The 24671-nt window shown below is 35.8% G+C and overlaps 1 protein-coding gene across 1 annotated transcript in view; it reads left to right on the top strand.

Moving 5' to 3' along the window:
* The window catches only part of PIK3C2G (phosphatidylinositol-4-phosphate 3-kinase catalytic subunit type 2 gamma), a 654890-nt gene that overhangs the window by 41076 nt on the left and 589143 nt on the right, over positions 1-24671 (top strand). The window contains exon 5 of the mRNA XM_007944442.1: positions 12390-12492. Coding sequence (XP_007942633.1) covers positions 12390-12492 — 103 coding nt within the window. The remainder of the gene's footprint in view (positions 1-12389; positions 12493-24671) is intronic.

The following is a 24671-nucleotide window of genomic DNA, read 5'->3' as shown; positions in this document are numbered from 1 at the left end:
CAACAAAGAAGAATTACCAATAGTTGGAAAATCTGGCTTTGGTGATAGAAATAATGCTGGAGATTGCATGATAGAATTTTGCAAGACCAAGGAGCTCTGGTAGCATGGTGTCTAAGGCACTTGACTGCTAACCAGAAGGCTGGGAGTTCAAACCCACCAGCCACTTCTCAGAAGGAAGATGGGGAAACCTACTTCTGTAGTATTAGCACCACAGAAACCCAAGAAGGGGTCACTATGAGTAGGATCTGACTCAATGGCAGTGAGTTTAGTTTGGTTTTTGTAACAACTTATTCATTGCAAATACCTTTTTTCAATAATATAAGCAACAGCTATACACATGGACTTCACCAGATGTAAAACACAGCTATCAGATTGACTACATCTGTGGTGAGAGGAAATGGAGAAGTTCAGTATCTTGGACAAAACAAAGCCAGGAACTGATTGTGGAACAGACTGGTTTTGGCCATTTTGAATCAGACAGCCATATGATCTACTATGCCAGGAATGACAAATTAAAGAAGAATGGTGTGGAATTCATCATCACAAAGTATGTTTCAAGATCTATCCTGAAGTACAATGCTGTCAGTGTCAAGATTATATCTGTAAGCCTATGAGGAAGACCAGTTAATATTACTATTACTCAAATTTGTGCACCAACCACCAAAGCCAAAGATGAGGGAATTGAAGATTTTTACCAACTTCTGTAGTCTGAAATTAACCAAACATGCAATGAAGTTGTGTTAATTATCACTGGTGATTGGAATGCAAAAGTTAGATACAAAGAAGAATCACCAATAGTTGGAAAATATGGTCTTGTTGATAGAAATGATGCTGGAGATCATGATTTTGCAAGACCAATGACTTATTCATTGCAAATACATTTTTTTCAACAACACAAATGGTGGCTAAACACATGGACTTCACCAGATGGAGCACACAGGAATCAGATTGACTACATGTGTGGCAAGAGGCAATGAAGAAACTCAATATCTTCAGCCAAAACAAGACCAAGAGCTGATTGTTAATCCAAGAAGCTGGATTATATGAAGAAGAGCATGGCATCAGGATTGGAGGAAGACTCATTAACAACATATGAGATGCAGATGACACAACTTTACTTGCTGAAAGTGAAAATGACTTGGAGCACTTACTGATGAAGATTGAAGACTACAGTCTGCAGTACGGATTACACCTCAATATAAAGAAAACAAAAATCCTCACAACTAGACCAATAAACAACATCACTATAAATGGAGAAAAGATTGAAGTTGTCAAAGACTTCATATTAATTGGTTCTACAATCAACATCAATGAAAGCAGCAGTCAAGACATCAGATGACGTATTGCACTGGGCAAATCTGCTGCAAAAGACCTCTTTCAAGTGCTGAAAAGCAAAGATATCTCCTTGAAGGGTAAGATGTGCCTAACCCAAGCCATGGTGTTTTCAATCGCCTCATGTACATTTTAGAACTGGACAATGAATAAGGAAGAGTGAAGAAGAGTTGATGCTTTTGAGTTGTGGTGTTGGTGAAGAACGCTGAATGTACCATGGACTGCTAAAGAACTAAGAAGTCTGTCCTGGAGGAAGTGCAGCCAGAGCGCTCCTTAGAAGCGAGAATGGCCAAACTTTGTCTCACCTACTTTGGTCATGTTGTCATAAGGGACCAATCTCTGGAGAAGGATATCATGCTTGGTAAAGTGGAGGGTCAATGAAGAAGTGGGAGTCTCTCAAGGAGATGAGCTCAGGTATAGCAAGGATTGTGAGGCTGGCACAGAACTGAGCAGTGTTTCATTCTGTTCTACATAGAGTCACTATGAAACACAGACAATTTGATGGCACATAACAACAACTACCAGATGGAAAACATTCTGTGTATCTTTGCTAATACAAAATATTCAAGAACTAAGATTAAAATAGCACATTAAAGCCTTATTAAGGTGATACTGGTTAATATAAAATATTAGGTAATTCAGAAATTCTCTAGCTAATCACTTCATTTTAAGAAAAACAAGGCATTACCAAACCAAATCAAACTCACTGCCATCAAGTCAGATCCGACTCATAACGACCCCTCCTTGGGTTTCTGAGGTGGTATCACTACAGAGGTAGATTGCCCCATCTTTCTTCTGAGGAGTGGCTGGTGGGTTTGAACTGCCAGCCTTCTGGTTAGCAGTCAAATGCCTTAGGCACTACGCCACCAGAGCTCAAATCTCAATTAAATCAATATTTTGGAGGGAGTTAATAATTCTTAACTTTTAAAAACAAAAAACACCTGAATAAAAAAAAATAATAACTTGGACACTACATATTGATTATTATAGTTGTTCTATGAAATTTAATTATTTACCTACATTCAGGTCTAACTTGACTTCCCTTCTTAGAAAAATCATGCAATAACTTTGTGAATCATTTTATCAGCTTTGTTGCTTTACTAGAGGAGGTCATGAAGGAGAAAGGGGCTTCCTAAGTAGTAGCCAGATCAATCTAATCAATGTAGTTGCTGAAGAAAGAGAGATACCAGCTTCTTTTTCTAAACTTAAGAAAGTATGTGACTATTTCAAAGTAAGGTTTTTAATTACAGTAGGATTTCTTTTTCTACATATTTGAAAGCACTCCAAGTTCTAGAAATCGTTGACAATATTCAATTAAGTAATAAATATGAATTTTGTTTTGTTTAAATCAAAGATATAAATCTGGACATAACTGTAAGCAATAGACCCAGGCAGAATTTCCAAGATTATTCATGAGGTCATTTCTTCTCAGGAAGCACTTGTGGTTTGCTACTGGCAGATACAGTCATGATTTAGCCAACAAAAGCATTTAAGTGCAGCACTTTTTATTGTTTAAGACAATAGCAGCTGATTTAGAGAATTATTTTAAATTGAATGAGAAAGCAAAACTTATATCAAGAATTTTTTTAAAGAGAAGATACTACTCAAATCACATAAATAAATAGAAAAACCTGCACTCCTAAAACCAAAACCAAACCAAACAAAAAACAAATTCCATTGCAATTGAATCAATTCTGACTCATAGTGACACCCATTGGGTTGACACCCATTGGGTTTTCAGGGCTGTAAATCTTTAAGAAAGTAGATCATCTCATTTTTCTCCCATTGATCAGTTGGTGGGTTTGAACCACCTACCTTCTGGTTAGTAGTCAAATGCATTACCCACTACACCACCGGAACTCCTTATAACGAAACCAATTGCTCTCAATTTGACTGCAATTCATGGATACCCAGAGAAGAACTATGCTCCACAGAGTTTTCATTGGATTTGAAAATAAGGGATAAAACTCTCAATATCAATATACTTGATATATTATAAAAATACTTACAAGGAAAAAAATAAACCCTCCAGTAAGATATTATAAGTCTAGTTGAAGGTACAACTATTGTTATCCTCTAGAAGGAAGGAAGATGCAGGAAACTGTATTTGTGCTGTGCTCAGGGAGAAAGAAAAGAAGTTATAGTTTCTGTCCTTGATTCTGTCACTGAACAATCCCAAAAGGAGTTTGTCTACTGGATAAGATAATTAGAAATAGGCTTGCCAAGGAAATAACATATTCACATGGTAATTAATTTGAGGGCTAAGAAACAGTGAATATGATGGAAGATGCTCATATTTTTTGAACTAGCAGACTATTTTTATTGTTCTATTATACCTATGAGGAGCTCTGATGGCGTACTGGTTAAGGCATTTGTCTGCTAACCAAAAGGTCCTTGATTCAAACCTACCAGATGCTCCATGGAAGAAAGATAGGGCAGTCTGCTTCTGGAAAGATTTACAGCCTTAGAAGCCCAATGAGGATTGCTGTGAGTTAGAATCGACTTGATGGCAGTGAGTTTGGTTTGGTTTAGTTTATTATTCCTATATTCAATTCATTCTGACTCTTGTTTGCTGGTTCAGTATTCCATACTTCATATTCATGATGACTTTTTATTGATATACCATGAGCCTATGATAAAATTGATAAAGTTTCTATTCTCTATCTGAAGGTTTGTAGGAAAAAAAATGAAACCTTGAGATGGAATAAAATCAATATCTTTGAACTTCCAGGGTGGTGACCTTTTCACAAATTTTTTATACTATAGCTCCAAAACAATCTTCTTGGAGCTCAGAATGTATTTTTGTAGGGTATACAAAGTTCTAATATCACTGTTACTTTCCTTCTATAGTGACTGTATGTCTTAGTTAACTTCATTTATATAGATTGCTATGCTATTACTGGGAGCTCTGGTAGCGTAGTGTCTAAGGAACTTGACTGCTAACCAGAAGGCTGGAGGTTCAAACCCACCAGCCATTCCTTGGAAGGAAGGTTGGGCAATCTACTTTCGTAGTGATACTGCCTCAGAAATCCAAGGAGGGGTTGCTATGAGTCGGGTCCAACTTGATGGCACATAACAACAACAACAACATGCTATTACTTGTCTTTTGTGACTGTAGAACTTAATAGAGAGGTCATTGTAAACTTGGAAGTTATTACAAAATATATATTCTAGATTAAAAAAAAAAAAAAAACTTCCTTGTAGTATATCTAACTTAATTTAATTTTTTAAATTAAAAACAAAGTATGTGCACTATGTGTAAAAAGGAGTATATCTATAATCAAGCCAGAGTCATGAGGGATAGTTAGTTGCATTTTGACAGCTGGGGAAGTGTTAAGATAATCACCCTCCTCTATAGCTACCTGTTGACTATAAGTCCTGGTTTTAGAATTCAATGTATTATTGTCTCTCCGGGTCATGAAATTTAACTTTTTCTGTTCACAGATTCCCTAAAATGAAAATAGCAATAAACATGAGTAGTACTAGTTGAGGAAAACAACACATCTTTATTTTTTGCTAAGTTAGCTCCAGATACCACTCTGAGCTTAAAATTCAGGAGTGTTTCATTAGTTACAAAAAGTAACTTACTGGAATTAAAGATATTATAGATGTAATATTATATGAATTTTTAAAGTGGTAAATGCCAAATATGTGTTTGCATATGTTCACATAAGCATATGAAACATGTTCTGTGGAATATTATTTTATTTTATTCTAAATATTTTAATATTTGGTACCTATATGTTAGATTTGTGTTTTTGTTGATGACCACTGAGTTGATTCTGACTCTAGTGACCCCATGTGACAGAAAACTCCAATAGGATTTTCCAGGGAGCAGATGGCCAGGTCATTCTCTTGCAGAGCCATTAGATGGGTTCAAACCACCAACCCTTTGGTTAGCAGCAGAGCTCTTAACCATTGTGCCACCAAGACTCATTACCTTACATTTGTGACTTAGCAACAGTAAGTATTAAAAGCCCAGCTTAATTACTGGTTTTCTTAAAGATATGACTTAAAAACATATCAACAATTCTGGCTCTCAATCTTTATAAAATCAAATAGATATGCTTTTCCCTATATTTGACTGTAATATTTCAAAATACTTTTTTTTTTTCCCACGAGACAAATCTAAAATATTTGCGTATAATTCTATAGTGTTCCTTTCATTAATCAATCTTTATATAATGTTATAAAAATACTTTAACATCAGTTATATAGGAATAGGAAATAGGCAAATTATGTGCCTTTTAGTACTAACATAAACAACTGTTTCTGAAATAGTAACACTAACACCCATCTGTCAGTTTGTCATACTACAGTAACCTTGTGCATTGTTGTGATACTGAAAATACCAGCAAGGTCACACAAGTGGACAGATTTCAGCAGAACTTATATTAAGGCACACTTTGAGGAAAACCCTGGGAATCTACTTCTAAAAATTAGCCAGTGAGCACCTTATGGATCACAACAGAATGTTGTCTGATGCAGTGATGGAAGATTAGCAAGATATATCTCTCTCTCCATGCGATGTCTCCATGTGGCTACACTGGCCTTCCTTATAGCTTGGAGGTCTCAGGGTAGTCAGAATATTTATATGGTAGTTGGCTTCCCTCAAGGAACTCTGGTGGTACTGTAGTTAAAGCATTGGGCTGCTAACCAAAAGTTTGGTGGTCCAAACTCATCAGCCACTCCACAGAAGAAAGATGAAGTAGTCTGCTTCTGTAAAGATTCACAATCTTGGAAACATTACACCACAGTTCTGCTCTGTCTCGTAGGTTGTATCAGTTGGAATTGACTCCATGGTAGTACGTTTGGTTTGGTTTTGGCTTGCCTCAGAGCAAGTGTTCCAAGAGACTCAGTCAAAACCTAAAATTCTTCTTATACCCTAGCCTCAGAATTCAGACAACATCACTTTCACCACATTCTATCAATCAAAAGGGCCAGACACTATCCAAAAGTAAGGGAGGAAACATAAAGACATAAATACTGAGATGTGGTTAGTTCAGAGCCCACCTTTGGAGACTAGCTGTCAAACAATAAAAGTTAATGTGTTTGCTTTTCAACACTGATTCAGTGGCATCTAGTTGTCCTAGAAAAATCCTGATAGATTTGCAGCCTTCTAAAATTGAAAGTATCTCATATGTCTCTCAATGGAGAATTGGCTAAATAATAAGTAAGAACCTACACATATTATGGAACACTATGCATCATTTTCAAAGAACTGAGAAATCATCTGTAATTCCAGTAGAGAAATCTAAAGATGCACTGTTTTGGTATAAAAGCCAGATGCATAACTACATAAAAATTATAATGGATTCTAGAAGTGAATGATAATACCTTCTAAGGTGAAATAATTTTGGCTTAGAGTAGTAGGACTAACCAAACCAGCATTCAAGGGCCAGATGAAAATATATTTTCAGGAAGTAGAAACATTTAATGTTCATAAATTGTCTGTCTGAATGTACTCCAACAAAACAAACAATGAAACACTATGGAGTACAGAACAGTGGTGAATAAGTAACTAATGAATAATGAGTAAGTTCTAATGAAAGTTAAAAAAAAAGAAAGTTAAAAAGCATTGTTGCTGTTGCTGCTGTTATATAGTAGAAATACCCCATAGGGTTTTCTAGGCTGTATTCTTTTCAGGGGCATATTACCAGGTCTTTCTTCCACAGAGCTGATGTGTGGATTTGAACTGCTAGCCTTTCTTTTAGTGGCTGAGCAGTTAAGCATTGCACCACAAGGGCTCCTAGAGATTCTTTTAACCTATTTCCACTTAAGTGACTTACTGAATCAACACTCTTCATTTCTTTTACAAAACATAGTGACTGAGGCGCGTAATTCACTGTGTGTTCTAGGACAATACTTCTCAAACATTTTAGTCTCTTTCAGATAGTTTCTGACCTTAAACAAACAAATATTTGTTTCTGGGGGTAGGCGGAGGAGTGTATTTCAATCATTCCACCATGTTGGAAATTAAAACTGAGAAAATGTTATATATGCATTTATTATTTCAATTAAAAATGATTATAATAAACTTATTACACTTGAATACAAATAGCATATTTTTTATAAGTTAGAAAATAAGTTAGAAAATATAAGTTATATTTTTTAATAAGTTAGAAAACAAAAAGTATTTGTAAGAAGTGTGGTGCTATTACATATTGAGATGTCTTTTTAATGTCTAGCTTAATAGAAGATAGTTAAATACCCTTAGCTGCTTCTGCCTTCAACCTGTTGCACTATGTTGATTTGATTGAAGTAGCTGAAGATAATCCAGTCACACAGATAAGGAGTTGCAAAAGAGTGGAATATTTTAATAGCTTTTTTCAGATAATTGTGGACATTATTCTTTGATGACAACAAACTCAACAAGTTAAAAAAGTTAGTAACTATGTGGAATCTGAAACCTTTTTGTTATTATGCAAATAATTTTGACCTAATGTGCTCACTAAAAGAATCTTCTGGAACCCCATAATTCTGTAAGCAATATTTTGAAAATTGCTACTCTAGAATAGTTTACTAGAAAGTGCAGCCTGCCTGTGCACTGTGTTTCCATTAGTTGCATTGTAAATTTACTCAGAGTCAGTTGTGTTTACTACTAAACCTATTCATCCCAGTTCCAATTGTTATTTTAATTAGTAATTTAATGAATTGTTATGAAATGTGAGTTAAAAAAAGCTAATATGTCTTTAAAAAATAAGTTTAAATCTTTAGAGAGAATTGAGAAAGGGATTCCAAAACTCGTACTGCTAAAACAGGTGTGGATAACACAATTATACAAGATTTGTTGTTATGTGCCATTGCATCGGACCCGACTCATAGTGACTCCTCCTTGGGTTTCCAAGGCAGTATCACTATGGAAGTAGATTGCCCAACTTTCCTTCCGAGGAGTGACTGGTTTGAACCGCCAGCCTTCTGGTTAGCAGCCAAGTGCCTTAGGCATTATGCTATCAGAGCTCCCTATACAAGATTAGAACAATAATTGTAAAAATCTGAATGATTCCCCACTCAGCTTGTCCTTAAATCTAAGTTTTTGCTTCCACATTAAAGAAGGTAAAACTGGATATTAGAGGTAATTACTTATAACCAAAACACCAAACCCACTGCTACCAAGTTGGTTCCAACTCATAGTGACACTATAAGACAGAGTAGAACTGCCCCACAGGATTTCCAAGGCTATAAATCTTTATGGAAGCAGATTGCCTTATTTTTCTCCTGCAGAGCAGCTGGTGGGTTCGAACCACTGATATTTTGGTTAGCATCCCAATATTTTAACCACAGCACCACCAGAGCTCCTTTAGTTAGTTTTCAGTGTAGTTATTCCAGAAAGGAATAATCATCCACCGGACCCTTCACCCACTATTGAAGGTTCTATTCTAACATCAAAACATTGACTATTGGCTATTTATTTTTAGTTTAACTAAGAAAGTAGTTTAAGATATTTATTTGTCTGATTTATAATTCCCATATTTAATTTACTTTTTAATTAACTTATCTATTAAGTGCCTAACTTAATAGACTGCTAACCAGAAGGCTGATGGTTCAAACCCACCAGCCACTCATCAGAAGAAAAGTTGGGTAATTTAATTCTGTAGTAATACAGCCTAGGAAACCCAAGGAGGGGTCGCTATGAGTCGGATCTGACTCGACAGCAATAAGTTTGGTTTGGTATTACTTTTCCTGATTTCATCACATAAAAGTTAAAGAATCTGAGACTATTAATTAAAATGATCTCTACATGAGCAATTGTAGGCTAATGAGAAAGAACTGAACTAAAGTCAAATTAAGGCCCAAGCTTTATTTGAGAGCACAGTATAATAATCATCATATCAAGATTGTAATTGAAAAGCTTTAAAATATCTCTGCTTACAAAAAATTAAGGTGACCATTGGAGGATTAGATGTTTATATTCCCAAAGCCCCTAAATGCAAATACTAGAATGAGAAGCTCAAGGAGGACTCAATTAATCCCAACAAAAAAAGGAAAAACTTTAAAAATGAACAAATATGGTTAATGTAAACCAAAAATAACAGAAGCTATCATTATGAGAGGAATAATTAAAATAATCTCATTAAAGCCAAAAACTCAGAAAATTAGCTTTAAAAATTTTTGGAGATGCAGCTGAAACAAGAAAATTCTTTTTTACAACAGGACAATATAGTGTTTACTTATTAAATTCAGCAGATAAACTGATAAACTCATGGTAGTTATTTTGGAAAAAAGGATAGGAGAGAATTTTTATCAGTTTTATTTTGTATGATTTAGCACAGTTTAATGTTCTCTATGAGAATATATTTTTACAATGACTTAAAAAAAAAAAAAAAAGAAAGAAAATGTAGGAGAAAAAGGGATCTTCTAAGTCTGATAGTTAACCAATACCTACCACACACACACATACACAAGCACACATACACATAGGTTGAGGTAATGATAATCAAACTACCAGGACCTAGTTTAAATTCCACCCCTACCCCAGGTAGGAGAGGTCATTCAGATTGTCAGTTTATAGAGAAGATTCCTCTGGGTCAGTAACTCACAGTGATTATGGGGTAATTTCCAGTGAAAATTTCTATTGAATTTTCATCAAAGAGTCAAGAATAAGTAAAGGGTCATATTACCAGATTTAGCAAATATAAATATAGATTCACTCACCCACGGACATTGAGTGAGTTCCAATGCATAGCAACTTCCATTGGATTTCCAAGGCTGTAAATCTTTATGGAAACAGACTACCTCATCTTCCTTCCATGGAGTGGCTAGTAGGTTTGAACAACCAACCTTTGGGTTAACAGGCAAATGCCTTAACCACTTCACCACCAGAGCTCCTTATAAATAAATACAGAACCTCCTGTTAAGTTTGTATTTCAAATAAACTACGAGTAATTTTTCTAGAATAAGTATACTCAAGTATGTCATGGGATGTACTTATACTAAAAATTTATTTGTGGCTTATCAGAAATTCAGTTTAACTGTACATCTTGTGTTTTATGAAGGAGCTCAGGTGGTATAGTGCCTAAGGTATTTGACTACTAACTGGAAGGTTGGAGTTCAAACCCACCAGCAGCTCCACAGGAGGAAGATGGGGCAATCTACTTCCATAAATATTTACCATCTCAGAAACCCAATGAGGATTGTTATGAGTCAGTATCAACTGGATGGCAATGAGTTTGCCTTTTGTTTTTTTTGTGTGTGTTTTATGTGGCAATCTTAGTGAGAGATAACTATACAGGGAAGTGAAATGAAGAAAGCTAGTCCAAGAAAGCAGAAGGTAGGCATATTTCATTGGACTGGAGGAAAGGGCCTTGGCTTCAACACACTGAGGGAAAGGAATCTTTAAGAGCAAGGTGAGTCACTGTCCTTAATTTGGTTCCTAGGTTATCATGAGGAAGACAGAACTCAAAGAAAAAGCCCGGTTATAAAAAGTAGAGTTGGTGTGTGGGGTGGCAAAGAGAGAGAAACTGGATGCATTCAAAAGATTATAAGAATGGCCCATAGAGTAGAACTTTGGGAAGGAGGAAGGCACAAATCAATGGCTCGAGAAAAAGCTCATAGAACATATTGGCTATTCCTGTGTTCAAAGCAGCAGTAGAAACACCCCAGGGATCAATATAAAAACCCTATGGATAACATTGGGACAGGAATCTAATTAGACCAATAGGAGTGATAGGAGTGGAGGTGGAACACATGGTGAGAATATGGATATTCATCATTTTGGTGAATTAATAGCACTGATTTTTTTTTTTTTTTTTAATTAAAAGATAACTTTTCCAATTAAAAATATTTACAGAGAGTTAAGTTATATTCACAAACTAATGTGCCATATTTCTGATGGAAATAATTGGTACCATACATTTAGTGAATTTTCAAGATAAATAGAAACAACTTAGGCCCTCAAATATAAGATTTTTTTTTAAATCTTAAAGTTCTTCATATATTTAATCAAGATCCTTAAACAACATGCATTAACATTATTTTCCTTGACTTAATGACTCAAAGACATCTGGGATATAAAAATTTAAAGCAGTTAAGGAGACTGTATAGTAAAAGGTCTTCATTTCACAGAGGAAGAATCAGATTCTGTTTAAAATAGTATGTTTCGAAACAGTAATTCATTATGCTCAGCGTTTAATTTGTGCTTAATATTTACATAAAGAGGGAGAGAAAGAAGAAAGGGAGAAAGGAAATATATAATTGTGCCATTAGAAATTTCTAAAATATGTGGGAATATTTTTTGTATTTATTCTTCTTGTCAGCGCTTTGTTGTGTAAGCATCTACATCCCAACTCTAAAGATGGAAATACTAAGTTAATGTTGGTTTAATAGATGTATATTCTATTACAGTCAGAGCTAGTAAATCTGTCTCCAAATTTCATGCCATTTCTTCTTCCTTAATAGTCCCCATATAGAATTTGTGGCATCAGTTAGACATTCTAGGTTTGAGAATGCAGGGTAAATCTAAAGTATTCCTTTATCAAAACTTTTATGACCATTTTAAGGGCTTCTAACTGTGGTGTATTAAATTACCTTGTAAGGCTTTTCTAGCCATAAATCTTTGTAAACTCTGTGGTATCCCTAATAAAGTCCATAATCTGTGAGTTTTATGTGACCACTGCAGTGAATTATCAAATTTCACAGAGAGGTGGTTGGTGCTGCGGGAGGAATGGTTGGTGTCAGGGTTGGTGAAAGGGCTGGAGGGAAGCAGCATGTCTGGCCTCACAGGAATAGGCCTTGGGCTACTAATGGTGATTCTGTCTTCTTCTTGTGGGGTTAAAGGAGGTCAGAAGATGCAGCCTCCCTGCCCCTTTGGGCACTAACTTATTATATATGCATTTGAAATATAGTTGCAATATATTGTCATTTTAGAAATGAATAGGATGAAGAGTTCTAATATATAAAAATTTATATTTATATATACATACATGCACACACACCTCTCATGGTTAAATTTTTTAGACTAAATTCCAAAAATAAAAGGAAATTAAGTCAAGAGAGGAAAGCACACACTTGGGAGTGTTATAGGAGGAAATGATTGTGCTCATTTTTTTCCTCTTCAGTGATTACTATTTGGGGAACCACAAAATATTTCAGAAAAACAAAAGTGTTATTCAACTTCATCTGCAAAAAAACAGAGGATCTCCAGGAAAGTTATCTAGAAAGGTAAGACTTTACTAGAATTAATTACAATTAGAAAACTGATAATTTTAAGAATAATGCATATCTTTATGGACTTTTGCCAATATGGAATGATATATAATAATACATGTTCATTTGAGGATACTTTATTTAAACATAATGAAATATTTATCTGATGCCTGTTAACAATTTGAACTGAAGCAATTACATGAACATATTACTCTAACCTCAGAAGAATAATAAGTAAATTGGTCTCTTTGAAACAGAGTATGTGAGAAACTTACTATGGTCTTCATATATATACTATCATGTTTCAAATTGTAACTGAATGAAATAGAAATTGTTAAGAGGAAATCATTGAAGGGAGAAAAATAATACAATTCTTATTCTATTTGAAAATTTATGTGTGTGTGTGTGTGTGTATCAACACAGTTTGAATCAGGACAGATTAATATTCATAATACATACATTAAAATGACATAGGAAGGAATAACTGTGATTTAATGACATTGTTTCATGCTGATAGACACAAATTTCATTCCCTGTGTGATGTCTTGAGCTACTTCCAACCCAAATTGCACAGTATGAAGTGAACTTTGATATTTTGGCAGTTTTTATCTCTAGACTCTTCCAATTACTTGCTTTAAGCAAAAAATTCCATCATGCTGTCATTTATATCAGATAACAGATTTCCAGTGCATGTTTCTTATTTTTTTCTAATCTGAGGTGTTTCATCTTAAAAACAAAAAATGTCAGGTGGTGAATTAGGTAATAGTGTATCTATTTGGAATATAACATAATGAGGCCAAAAGAGAGTTGTTTAGAAATATGTTTTGGATATAGTACCCAACTCAGCTGTTGTTGACAGCTCCAGGGCTATGCACTTGAATTTTCCACAAAGAAACATTTTAAAGTACATCCAGTACCCTCAATTAATAAACCTAAGGCATTTGACTGCTAACAGAAGGCTGGCGGTTCAAACTTACCAGCCACTCCACCGAAGGAGGACTAGGCAATCCTCTTCAGTAGAGATACCACCCCGGAAACCCAAGGAGGCATTGCAATGAGTCAGAACCGACTCGAGTGCAGGGAGTTTGGTTTATTTTGGTTTTAAAATTCTCATTGCCTACAATGTGGAAGAATAAGCTAAAATCATCATATTTCATTGCAAATAAGAGAAGGAGAGAAAATGTGTAATTCTTATTTCTAATCTGGTTTAGAAATTGCAGGCTGCTAAAAACAATAGCATATGTCATTGGTAGTAGTTCACAAATCATTATTAACATTTCAGTCTCATGTAAATTAAGGTTTATTTTAAAGTCCTCATTGCTCTATTATTCTAAGATAATATGTATGGAACATGTATTTTTTATGCCTGAGACTTTAACATTGCTATCATATTTAATCTTCACAGTAATTCTGAGCCAAATAATATTGGGAAAAATAAAAAATAAATAACTGAGTCACTGGGAGGTTCTATCAACTTGCGCAGGACCATGATCACATAAGCAAAGTAGAAGAGCTTGGCATTGAGCTCATAGCCCATCCTTTATGCTACCAAATTATAAAACAACATAGAGACAAAATTTAGGATTTATGGGCTACTCTCTAAGAATTTGTGAGTTTCATGACAAATGGTTAAAATTTTATGTATGTGTGTGTGTTCATTTCTTTGTTTACCTTGTTTTCCACAGCTATATCCAGATAGGGGAGGATATTGCTGTTGAGTCAATTCCAACTCATATAGACCTTATATGATGGAATAGAACTTCCCCATATGGTTTCCAAGGCTGTAATCTTTATGGAAGTAGACTGTCAGGTCTTTCTCGTACAGAGAGACTGTGGATAGCAGTCATGCACTTTAATCACTGTGCTACCAGAGCTCCAATATCCACATACCCAGACCAAAGTCTCACCTCTTGTCTGTCAGTTTGTTATACTATCATGGCTTGCATGTTGCTTTGAGTCAGGAAGCTACACCACTGGTATTTCAAATACCAGCAGGGTCACCCATGGAAGACAGTTTTCAGCATAGCTTCCAGACTAAGACAGACTGGGAAAAAAGACAGGGCCATCCACCTAAAAAAAAAAAAAAAAAAACTGGCCAGTGTACACTTTATGAGTAACAGTGGAACACTGATATATTACTGGAAAACTTTATGAATATCCATGAAACATTGTTTGATAAAATGTCAGAAGAGCCCCTCTGGTTGTAAAACACTCAAAAACTCAAAATACAACTGGGAAAGAGCTGCCTTCTCAAAGTAGAGTTGACCTTAATGATGTGGATAGAGTAAAGCTTTTGGGACTTTTATTTCCTGATGGGGCACAACTCAAAATTTTGAATCAGAGAGTAATATGGTCTACTATGCCGGGAATGAAAAATGAAAAGGAAAGGCATTGCATTCATCCTCAAAAAGAATATTTCAACATTTATCCTGAAGTACAGTGCTGTAAGTGGTAGGATAATATCCATATGCCTACAAGGAAGACTGGGAGCTCTGGTAGCATAGTGCCTAGGGCACTTGACTGCTAACCAGAAGGCTAACGGTTCAAACCCACTAGCCACTCCTCGGAAGGAAGATGGGGCAGTCCACTTCCATAGTGATACTGCCTCAGAAACCCAAGGAGGGGTCACTATGAGTGGGTCCAACTCGATAGCACATAACAACAACAACAAGGAAGACCAGCTAATACTACTATTATTCACCACTAAAGCCAAAGATAAAGAAATTGAAGATTTTACTAACTTCGGCGGTCTGAAATTGACCAAACATGCAATCAAGATGTATTTATTATTACTGGTGATTGGAATGCAAAGTTAGAACAAAGAAGGATCATCAGTAGTTGGAAAATACGGCCTTGGTGATAGACATGATGCTGGAGATAGTGTGATAGGATTTTGGCAAACCAACAACTTATTCATTACAAATACCTTTTTTCAACAATGTGAACAGCAGCTATACATGTGGACCTCACCAGATGGAATACACAGGAATCAGATCAACTACATCTGGGGAAAGAGGTAATGGAGAAGCTCAATATCATCAGTCAAAACAAGGCCAGGAGCTGACTGTGGAACAGACAATCAATTGGTCATATGCAAGTTCAAGTTGGCTAAAGAAAATTAAAACAAGTCCATGGAAGCCAAAATATGACATTGATTATATCCCACCTGAATTTAGAGACCACCTGAAAAATAGATTTTTTTTTTTTTTACTTCTTTTTTTCACCTCTCCTTCCTGTGACTATCCTTCCCTGTGCCCTTCTTATCCATACGTTCCTGTCTGTCTGGCTTTCCCTCTATGTGAATGCTGCCCCTCTTATGTCTCATGGCTGATTGATCTAAAGGGTGCATCTCCCTAGGTTAGCTGGGTACATCTCCCTGGATTAGGTGTTCTGCTTGTAGGTCTTGCTGCTGTTGGGCCAAGAGCCAATCCACAGAAGTGAGTCCAGGCTTGAAGGATAACCCAGGGCCATAATTTCAGGGGTTTCACCAGTCTCTATTCTACTGCTAATTCTGGTCATTTTTGTGTTTTTGATTTTGTTCCACATTTTTCCTCCCACTCTATCCAAGATCTCCAATTTTGATCCCTTTCTGAGTGACTGGCATTGTTATCTGGGTACCATCTAGTTCTGGTCTCAGGGTCGTAAAGGCTGAGGTCCTTGTGGTCTATCATATCTCTGGACTAATTGTTTCCAAATGAGTTTTATTTTCTTCACTCTTCTTTGGTCCAGACAGGAGGAGACCAGTAGTTGTATCTTAGATGGCTGTTCAAGTGCTTTTAAGACCCCAATTGCTACTCACCAAAGTAGGATGTAGAACAAAATTTTTCTGTACGATGTTGTGCCAATTGAACACGATGTCCTCCAAGAATGGTCCTGAGCCCAAAAGCCCAGTGATTCTCTCCCTCAAGGTGTTTAGTTCTCTCTGAGAAGCTACTCCAACCTGTTGCTTCTATATGTATGTAGATAATTTTGTAGCACAAGTACATATGTAAGACTATCTTCAGCCAAATCTATCCTTGGTCTTGGGTATATTCCTGTTTGCCTACACCCATCTGATCTTCTCCCCTGTCTGTGCATTTTCCCATATCCTAGTGTTTGCTGTCACTGGTAATGAAGTATTGTGCATGTAATAATATTTGCTTCTCTTGTCTATATCTTTTTTGCATGTTTCTATGTCCTCCATTTCCCCATTGTCACCATGCTGGTCACACACTCTTTCCATACTACCCCTTCCCTCACCCAAATCAACATGTGACCCCAACTAGTCAGAAATTTTCCCTCCCCATCCTTCACATTCCTAATAACCAACAAAATGAATTTTCTTCTTTGAGTAAACCTTTCATTGACTTTTTATGATAGTGGACTCATGCAATATTTGTCCTATAATTGACTTATTTCACTCAGCATAATGTCCTTTAAATTCATCCTTGTTGTAAGGTGATTTGTGGATTCTTCATTATTCTTTAATGTTGCATAGTATTCCATAGTTTGGTTATCCATTCGTCTATGGGCAGTTAGGTTGTTTCTACTTCTTTGCTATAGTGAATTGTGCTGCAATGAACATGGGTGTGCATATTTGTGTCTTGCTTCTCACCTCTTTAGAATATATTCCTAGTAATGGAATTGCTGGATCAAATTATATTTCTATTTTCAATTTTTTAAGGAAACACCATACTGTTTTCCGCAGTGGCTGCACCATTTTACAGTCTTACCAGAAGTGTATGAGAGCTCCCATCTTTCTACACCCTTGCCAACATTTACTATTTTCTGTCTTGTTGAACTTTCCTATTATTGCTGCGGTGAGATGATATCTCATTGTTGTTTTGATTTGTTTCTTTCTAATGACTAATGATCATGAGTATTCACTCATATGCTCATTGGCCGCCTGTATATCTTCTTTAGTGAAGTGTCTGTTCATGTCCTTGGCCCATTTTATTAATTGGATTGTTTGTCTTTTTGGTGTTGAGGTGTTGAAGTTTTCTATAAATTGTAGAGATAAGTCCCTTGTCAGATATATTGTAGCCAAATATTTTTTTCCCAATATGTAGGTTCTCTTTTTATCCTTTTAGAGAAGTCTTTTGATACATATAAGAATTTAATTTTTAAAATGCTCAGTCATCTCATTTCTCTTCCACTGCTTGTACATTTTGGGTTATGCTTGATAGTCTATTTATGTCATAAATTAGGGTCCCTCAATTTCCCTCTATGTTATCTTTGGTGGATTTTATGGTTTGGGGTTTTACATTTAAGTTTTTGATGCAACTTGAGTTCTTTTTTGTTTATGGGGTGAGGTATTGGTCTTGCTTCATTTTTCTGCAAGTGGATATCAAATTTTGCCAGGACCATTTGTTAAAGAGGTTATCTCTCTCTCATTTAATGGGTATTAGACCTTTGTCAAAGATCAGCTGTCCATAGATAGATGAGTCTATTTCTGGGTTTTCTTTTCTGTTCAGTTGGTCTATTTGTCTATCATTGTACCAATACCATGATGTTTTGACTACTGTGACTATAAAGTAGGTTTTGAGATCAGGGAGTGAAACCTCCTATTTTTTTCTTCTTCAGCAACACTTTGCTTATGCAAGGTATCTTTCCTTTCCATATGAAATTAGTGATTGGTTTTTCCATGTCTTTCAAAAATGTTGATGGAATCTAGATCAGGATTGTATTGAATGTGTAGATTGCTTTGGGTAGTATTGACATTCTCACAATATTCAGTCTTCCTATCCATGAGCATGCCATTTTCTTCCATATATGTAGGTCTCTTGTAGTGATGCTTTGTAGTTTTCTTTGTATATGTCTTTTGTATCCCTGGTAAGATTTATTCTTAAGTATTTTATCTTTTTGGTAGCTATTGTAAATGACATTATTTTCCTTAATTCCTTTTCAGAGGTCTCTTTGTTGATGTAGAGGAAACCAACTGATTTTTGTATGTTGATCTTGTATCCTGCCACTTTACTGAACCTTTCTATTAGTTTAGTAATTTTTTTTTTTTTGAGTCTCTTGTTTTTCTACATAAAGGATCATGTCATCTGAGAATATGAAAAATAGATTTGATGCATAGAACACCAGTGACAAAATATCAGATAAGATGTGGGATGACATCAAGAACATCGTACATAAAGAAAGCAAATGATCACCAAAAAAAGACAAGAAAGGAAGAAAAGACCAAAATGTCTTTTGTCAGAAGAAACTCTGACACTTGCCCTAGAACAGAGTAGCTAAAGTAAATGAAAGAAATGATGAAATAAAAGAGCTAAGCAGAAGATTTTAAAGGGCAGCTCAGAGACAAGGTAAATTATTATAATAAATATTCAAAGAAAAGGGAAGAACATGCTCGGCATTTCTCAAGCTGAAAGAACAGAAGAAAAAATTCAAGGCTTAAGTTGCAATATTGAAGAAGTATATGGGTAAACTATTGAATGATGCAGGAAGCATCAAAAGAAGATGGAAGTAATACACACAGTCACTATACCAAAAAATAATTTGTTAGTATTCAACTATTTAAAGAGATAGCATATGATCAACAACCAATGGTATTGAAGGAGGAAGTCCAAGCTGCACTGAGGGAATTGGTGAAAGACAAGGCTCTAGGAATTGATGAAATGCCCATTGAGATGTTTCAACAAATGAATGCAGCTCTGGAAGCACTTCCTCATTTATGCCTAGAAATTTGGGAGTCAGCTACCTGGCCAACTGATTAGAGGAAATAGATATTTGTGCTCACTCTGAAGAAAGGTGACCCAACAGAATGTGGAAATTATTGAACAACATCATTAATATCTCATACAAGTAAAATTTTGCTGAAGATAATTAAAAAATGGTTGCAGCAGCATATTGACAAGGAACTTCCAGAATTCAGGCTGATTTCAGAAGATGACATGGTTTGAGGGAGATCATTGCTAATGTCAGATACATCTTGACTGAAAGCATAAAGCACCAGAGAGATGTTTTCCTTGTATTTTATTGATTATGCAAAGCATTTGACTGTTTGGATCATAATAAACAATGGATAACATTGTGAATTGCCAATTATGGAACATTTAATTGTGCTCATGAGGAAACTGAACATAGACCTAGAGGCAATCTTTTAAACAGAACATGGGAACACTGCATGGTTTAAAATTAGGAATGGTGTGCATCGGTGTTATATCTTTTCACCATACTTGTTCAATCTGTATGCTTCGCAAATAATCCAAAAAGGTGGACTATATGAAGAAGAATGTGGCATCAGGATTGAAGGAAGAATCATTAACCATATGCAATTTGCAGATGGCACAATCTTGTTTGCTGAAATTAAAGAGGACTTAAACACTTATTGATGAAGATCAATGACTACAGTCTCTAGTATGGATCACACCTCAATATAAAGAAAACAAAAATCCTCACAACTGGACCAATAAGTAATATGATAAACAGAGAAAAGATTGAAGTTATCAGGATTTCATTTTACTTGGATGCACAATCAATGCCCTTGGAAATAGCAGTCAAGGAATCAGATGCCATGTTACACTGGACAAATGTGCTGCAAAAGACCTCTTTAAAGTGTTAAGAGGCAAAGATGTCAGTTTGAAGACTAAGATGTGCCTAACCCAAGCCACAGCATTTTCAATCGCTTCATATGCATATGAAAGTTGAACAATGAGTAAGGAAGACTGAAGAGTTGATGCGTTTGAATTACGGTGTTGGCAAAGAATACTGAAAATGCAATGGACTTCCAAAAGAACAAACAAATCTGTCCTGGAAAAAGTGATGCTGGACTGTTCCTTGGAAACAAGATTGGCCTGACTTCATCTCACTTATTTTGGTCATGTTGTCAGAAGGAATCATTCCCTGGAGAAAAATATCATGCATGGTAAAGTAGAGAATCAGTGAAAAAGGAAAACATACTCAACAAGATAGATTGACTCAGTGGCTGCAATGATGGACTCAAGTATAGCAAGGATTGCGAGGATGACTCAAGACTGGGAAGTGTTTCATTCTATTGTGTACGGGGTTGTTATAAGTCAAAGCTGATGGGGCGACACTTAACAACAGCCCAAAGTCTGAGAATGAAAGGTGTTTAATTATAGCTAACTATATGAAATCTGTATCAGTTTCTAGCCACTGTTGTCAGTACATTATTGGTTCACAATAGTACTAGAGCAGAAAAGTGATAATTATGATTATATTTTTCATATTTATACATAGATGAAAGCACTGAAGAATCAAGAGTTTCACTGCTCACAAATAAGGGGTATGGATTTGAGCAAAGTCAAATCCGATCACAGAGTTTACAATATCATAAAGCCAGCCAATTCAGTATCTTTTTGTGGTGGTTGTTATAGTTGCCACTGTCATCATTTCCAGGGACAAGCATATACCTAGTCATCTCTGGGTATATAGTGTATAATTGTCACTAGAAATGCTTATTTTTAAATGTGTTACTTAGATTGTAGACAGAATTAAATTACATGGATCTTCTTTTACACATCATGGTTCAACTCATGAACCCTTACCTTCTACAGTAAATATTACCAACTCTTGGCCAATTCAGTAACTCATAGGCAAAGAATATAAGTACATTTATTTACTCATCCACAACTTACTCTACCACTGACACTGCTATCTAAGAATGATAAAGTGTCTGATGAAATAGGCTTGTGTATATTCCCCTTGCATTCAATAAATATTTATTATGTGACTGCTACACACTAGGCCCTGTACTGATTAGCAGTTAAAAAGTGGTAAACAAAATTGACCAAATCTAGCCTTCATTGAGCTTAGTATCCAGGGTATTGGCTCTGACTCCTGATTAGAAAGCAATGTTATAAAATAAATATAGAATATAATAAAGGAACTCCATGTCTCCATTTCCCTAAATCTGACTCTTTAAGGATTTTTCAGCATCACATTCCAAAGGAGATGACATTACATTTCATTGTTGTTGTTGTTGTAATATGCCTTCAAGTTGATTTTGACTCATAGCAACCCCTCCTTGGGTTTCTGAGGCAGTATCACTACAGAAGTAGATTGCCCCATCTTCCTTCTGAGGAGTGGGCAGTAGGTTTGAACCACCAGCCTTCTGATTAGCAGTCAAATGCCTTAGGCACTACACCACCAGAGCTCCTTACATTTCCTTAAAATCTTAAAAGTGACCTTCCAGGCACTGTGCTATTGGCATATGTTATCAAATAAACCCACTGCTATCAAGTCTATTCTAACTCATGACAGAGTAGAACTGCTCCATAGGGTTTCCAAGGTTGTAAATCTTTACAGAAGTAGACTACCTCAACTTTCTTCTGTGGAGCATGTGGTAGGTTGGAACCACCAACCTGTTAATTAGCAGCCAAATGCATTAACCACTATGCCACCAGAGCTCCTTATATGATCAAATATTGTTGTTGTCATGTGCCACCGAGTCGGACACAACTCATAGCAACTCCTCCCTGAGTTTCCAAAGCAGTATCTCTACAGAAGTAGATTGCCCAATCTTCTTTCTAAGGAATGGCTCAGTAGGTTTGAACTGCCAGCCTTCTGGTTAGCAGTCAAGTCTCTTAAGCACTAACTACCCTACCAGAGCTAGCAATCCATTAATTCAAAAAAATATTTATGGAATACTTTTTACATGCCACAGATAATACTTGCCTTCAGAAATCCAATAATGTAGTAGAGGAGGAATAATTCAGTGAACCTAATTAAAACTGACACATATGGGCATGTGTATGTTATGTCAAAGGAGCTCTGGTAGCATAGAGTCTAAAGCACTTGACTGCTAACCAGAAGGCTGGAGGTTCAAACCCACTAGCCACTCCTGGGAAGGAAGGTTGGGCAATCTACTTCCGTAGTGATACCACCTCAGAAACCCAAGGAGGGGTCACTATGAATCAGGTCAGACTCGATGGCACAAACAACAACAACATTATGTCAAAATAACATATATGTTGTACTCAGATATATCACAATTTTTGTTGCAAACATTCAATACCCATAAATCAGAATATATTATGTTTTCAACTGCAACTCTTATATTTGACAAATAATAATAATTATTATTAAAAATAATCTTTTTTGTTTTTATAAAAATTTGTAAATAATTTTCTTTCTGAAGCATATGTGGTATACTGATCCATTTAATATAACTGAGAATTTACCAGATTGCAACCTTTAATTATCTGATTTTTCCTTTCCTTATTTCTAGATATAATAAGGAGATAATGAATGCTTTCCTCTCTTGATTCTGTTTCTTAAAATTTTCTAAAAATGATCTGATTTTCAGAATTTTAGTTGTTAACTAAACATAAATAATTGAATAAAATTGACTTGATAGTATTTGTTTTTGTATAATTGATAATCATTTTATTAAATTTAGTCACACAATTGCCTTTCAGTAAATACTTCAGTTTTCTAATTGTAAAAGTTATTGCAAAGCTCAATTCATCTTTGACACCTTTCCTCATTGCACTTATTTAAATTATACTAAAATTTGATCATTTAAATCTTATTCCAAAAGAAAGCATCTTTAGAGATCATCCTAGAATTCAAAATTTTTTAATTCTCATCTTAATTAGATGTGATATGAATGACTGAGTCTCTTTTTCTCTCTCAAAATCATTCAAACAATAATATAGATACTAATTTAAAAAATCAAGATTTCTTTCTAGCTCAAGGAAACATCCACAGAAATTTATAATAATTTAGGGTTTTTTTTATTTTTTAATTTACTTATTTGCTTGCTTGTTTGCTTATTTATTTATTTGTTTGTTTGTTTGTGATTTAGGTGAAAGTTTACAGAGCAGATTCACTTTCCATATAGCAGCTCACATACACTTTGTCTCATGACATTGACTGCAATTTACCACAATGCAACAGCTCCTCTCCCAATTCTTCCTCATAGTTACCTCTTCCCTGTGTCCTTCCCTCCATGCACTCCTGCCTCCTGAGCTATGTCCCTGTGCATGCACAGCCCTTCTATTCTCCCATGATTCTTCTCTCTAACGAGTGTATCTACCTAGTATAAATGATCAACTCATAGGCCTGTCTTTTGTGGGTTCAATTCCAGACCTGAAGGGCAGCTAGAGGCCATAGTCTTAGTGCTTCCATCAGGCTCTATCTGACCAGCAAAACTGGTCCCTCTTTTTTTTTTTTTTTCCAAATGATTTTGAGTTTTGTTCCACATTGTTCTCCCACTCTATCCAGGATCTTCTACATAGATTCACCTCAGAGTTGTTGACAGTGGTAGCCAGGCACTATCTAGTTCTTCTGCTCTCATACTCATGTAGGCTGAGGATCGCATGGTGTATCAGTAGCTAGGACTAATTATTTCCATGAATCTTTGGTTTTCTTCATTCTTCTTTGCTTTGGACAAGGAGAGACCCATTATTGCATCTAAATGGCTGCTTGTAAGCTTTTAACATTCCAGCTACTCGCCAAAGTAGGAGGTGGAACAATGTTTTGTATAGTATGTTATACCAGTTGAGCTTGATGTCCCTTGTGACTATGGTCCCAAGCCCACAGGTTCAACTACTCACTCCCTCTAGATAGCTGGCTGTGGCCAAGAAGCGACTACAACCTTGTCCCTTGTCAGTTCTACTATATACCTGGGAATTCTTACAGAACATGCAAACACTCTTGTAGAAACATTGTCTGCCAACCCTATACATGGTCTTGGGCACACTTCCCCCTGCATAGACGTACCTAATAACTCAGCCTTCCACCCATCTATACACCTGTATACCACATTTGCCTTCACTGACAATGCAGTACTATATGTGCAAAAGAGTTCATCTCTGTTGTTTAGAAGTACCTTCCATGTACCTCTCCATGCCTTTCTCTTCTTCAATGCCACCATGTTGATCACTCACATTTGGTACATTTCCCTTCTCTTCACACAAATCAATATTTATCTCTACCTATCTAACAGTATTCCCTACCCTACCCTCCCACCCATGGTAACCAAGAAAGAACATTTCCTTTCATATATAAACCTTTCCTTGGCTTTTTACAATAGCAGACTAATGCAATATTTGTCCTTCTGTTATTGACTTATTTCACTCAGCATAGAGTTCTCCAAGTTCATCCATGTTATGCGGTGTTTTGCAGATTCTACATTAATCTTTAGGGTTGCATAGTATTCCATTGTGTGTATGTACTGTAGTTTGGTTATCCATTCTTCACTTGATGAACACCTAGGTTGTTTCCATCCTTTTGCTCTCATA

The sequence above is a fragment of the Orycteropus afer genome, unplaced genomic scaffold, assembly GCF_000298275.1.
Source record: "Orycteropus afer afer isolate SDZICR_OR568_19922 unplaced genomic scaffold, OryAfe1.0 scaffold00126, whole genome shotgun sequence".
NCBI classification, from domain to species: domain Eukaryota; kingdom Metazoa; phylum Chordata; class Mammalia; order Tubulidentata; family Orycteropodidae; genus Orycteropus; species Orycteropus afer.
Note: the sequence above shows the minus strand (reverse complement) of the source record. Positions and strands in the feature narration are given on the sequence as shown.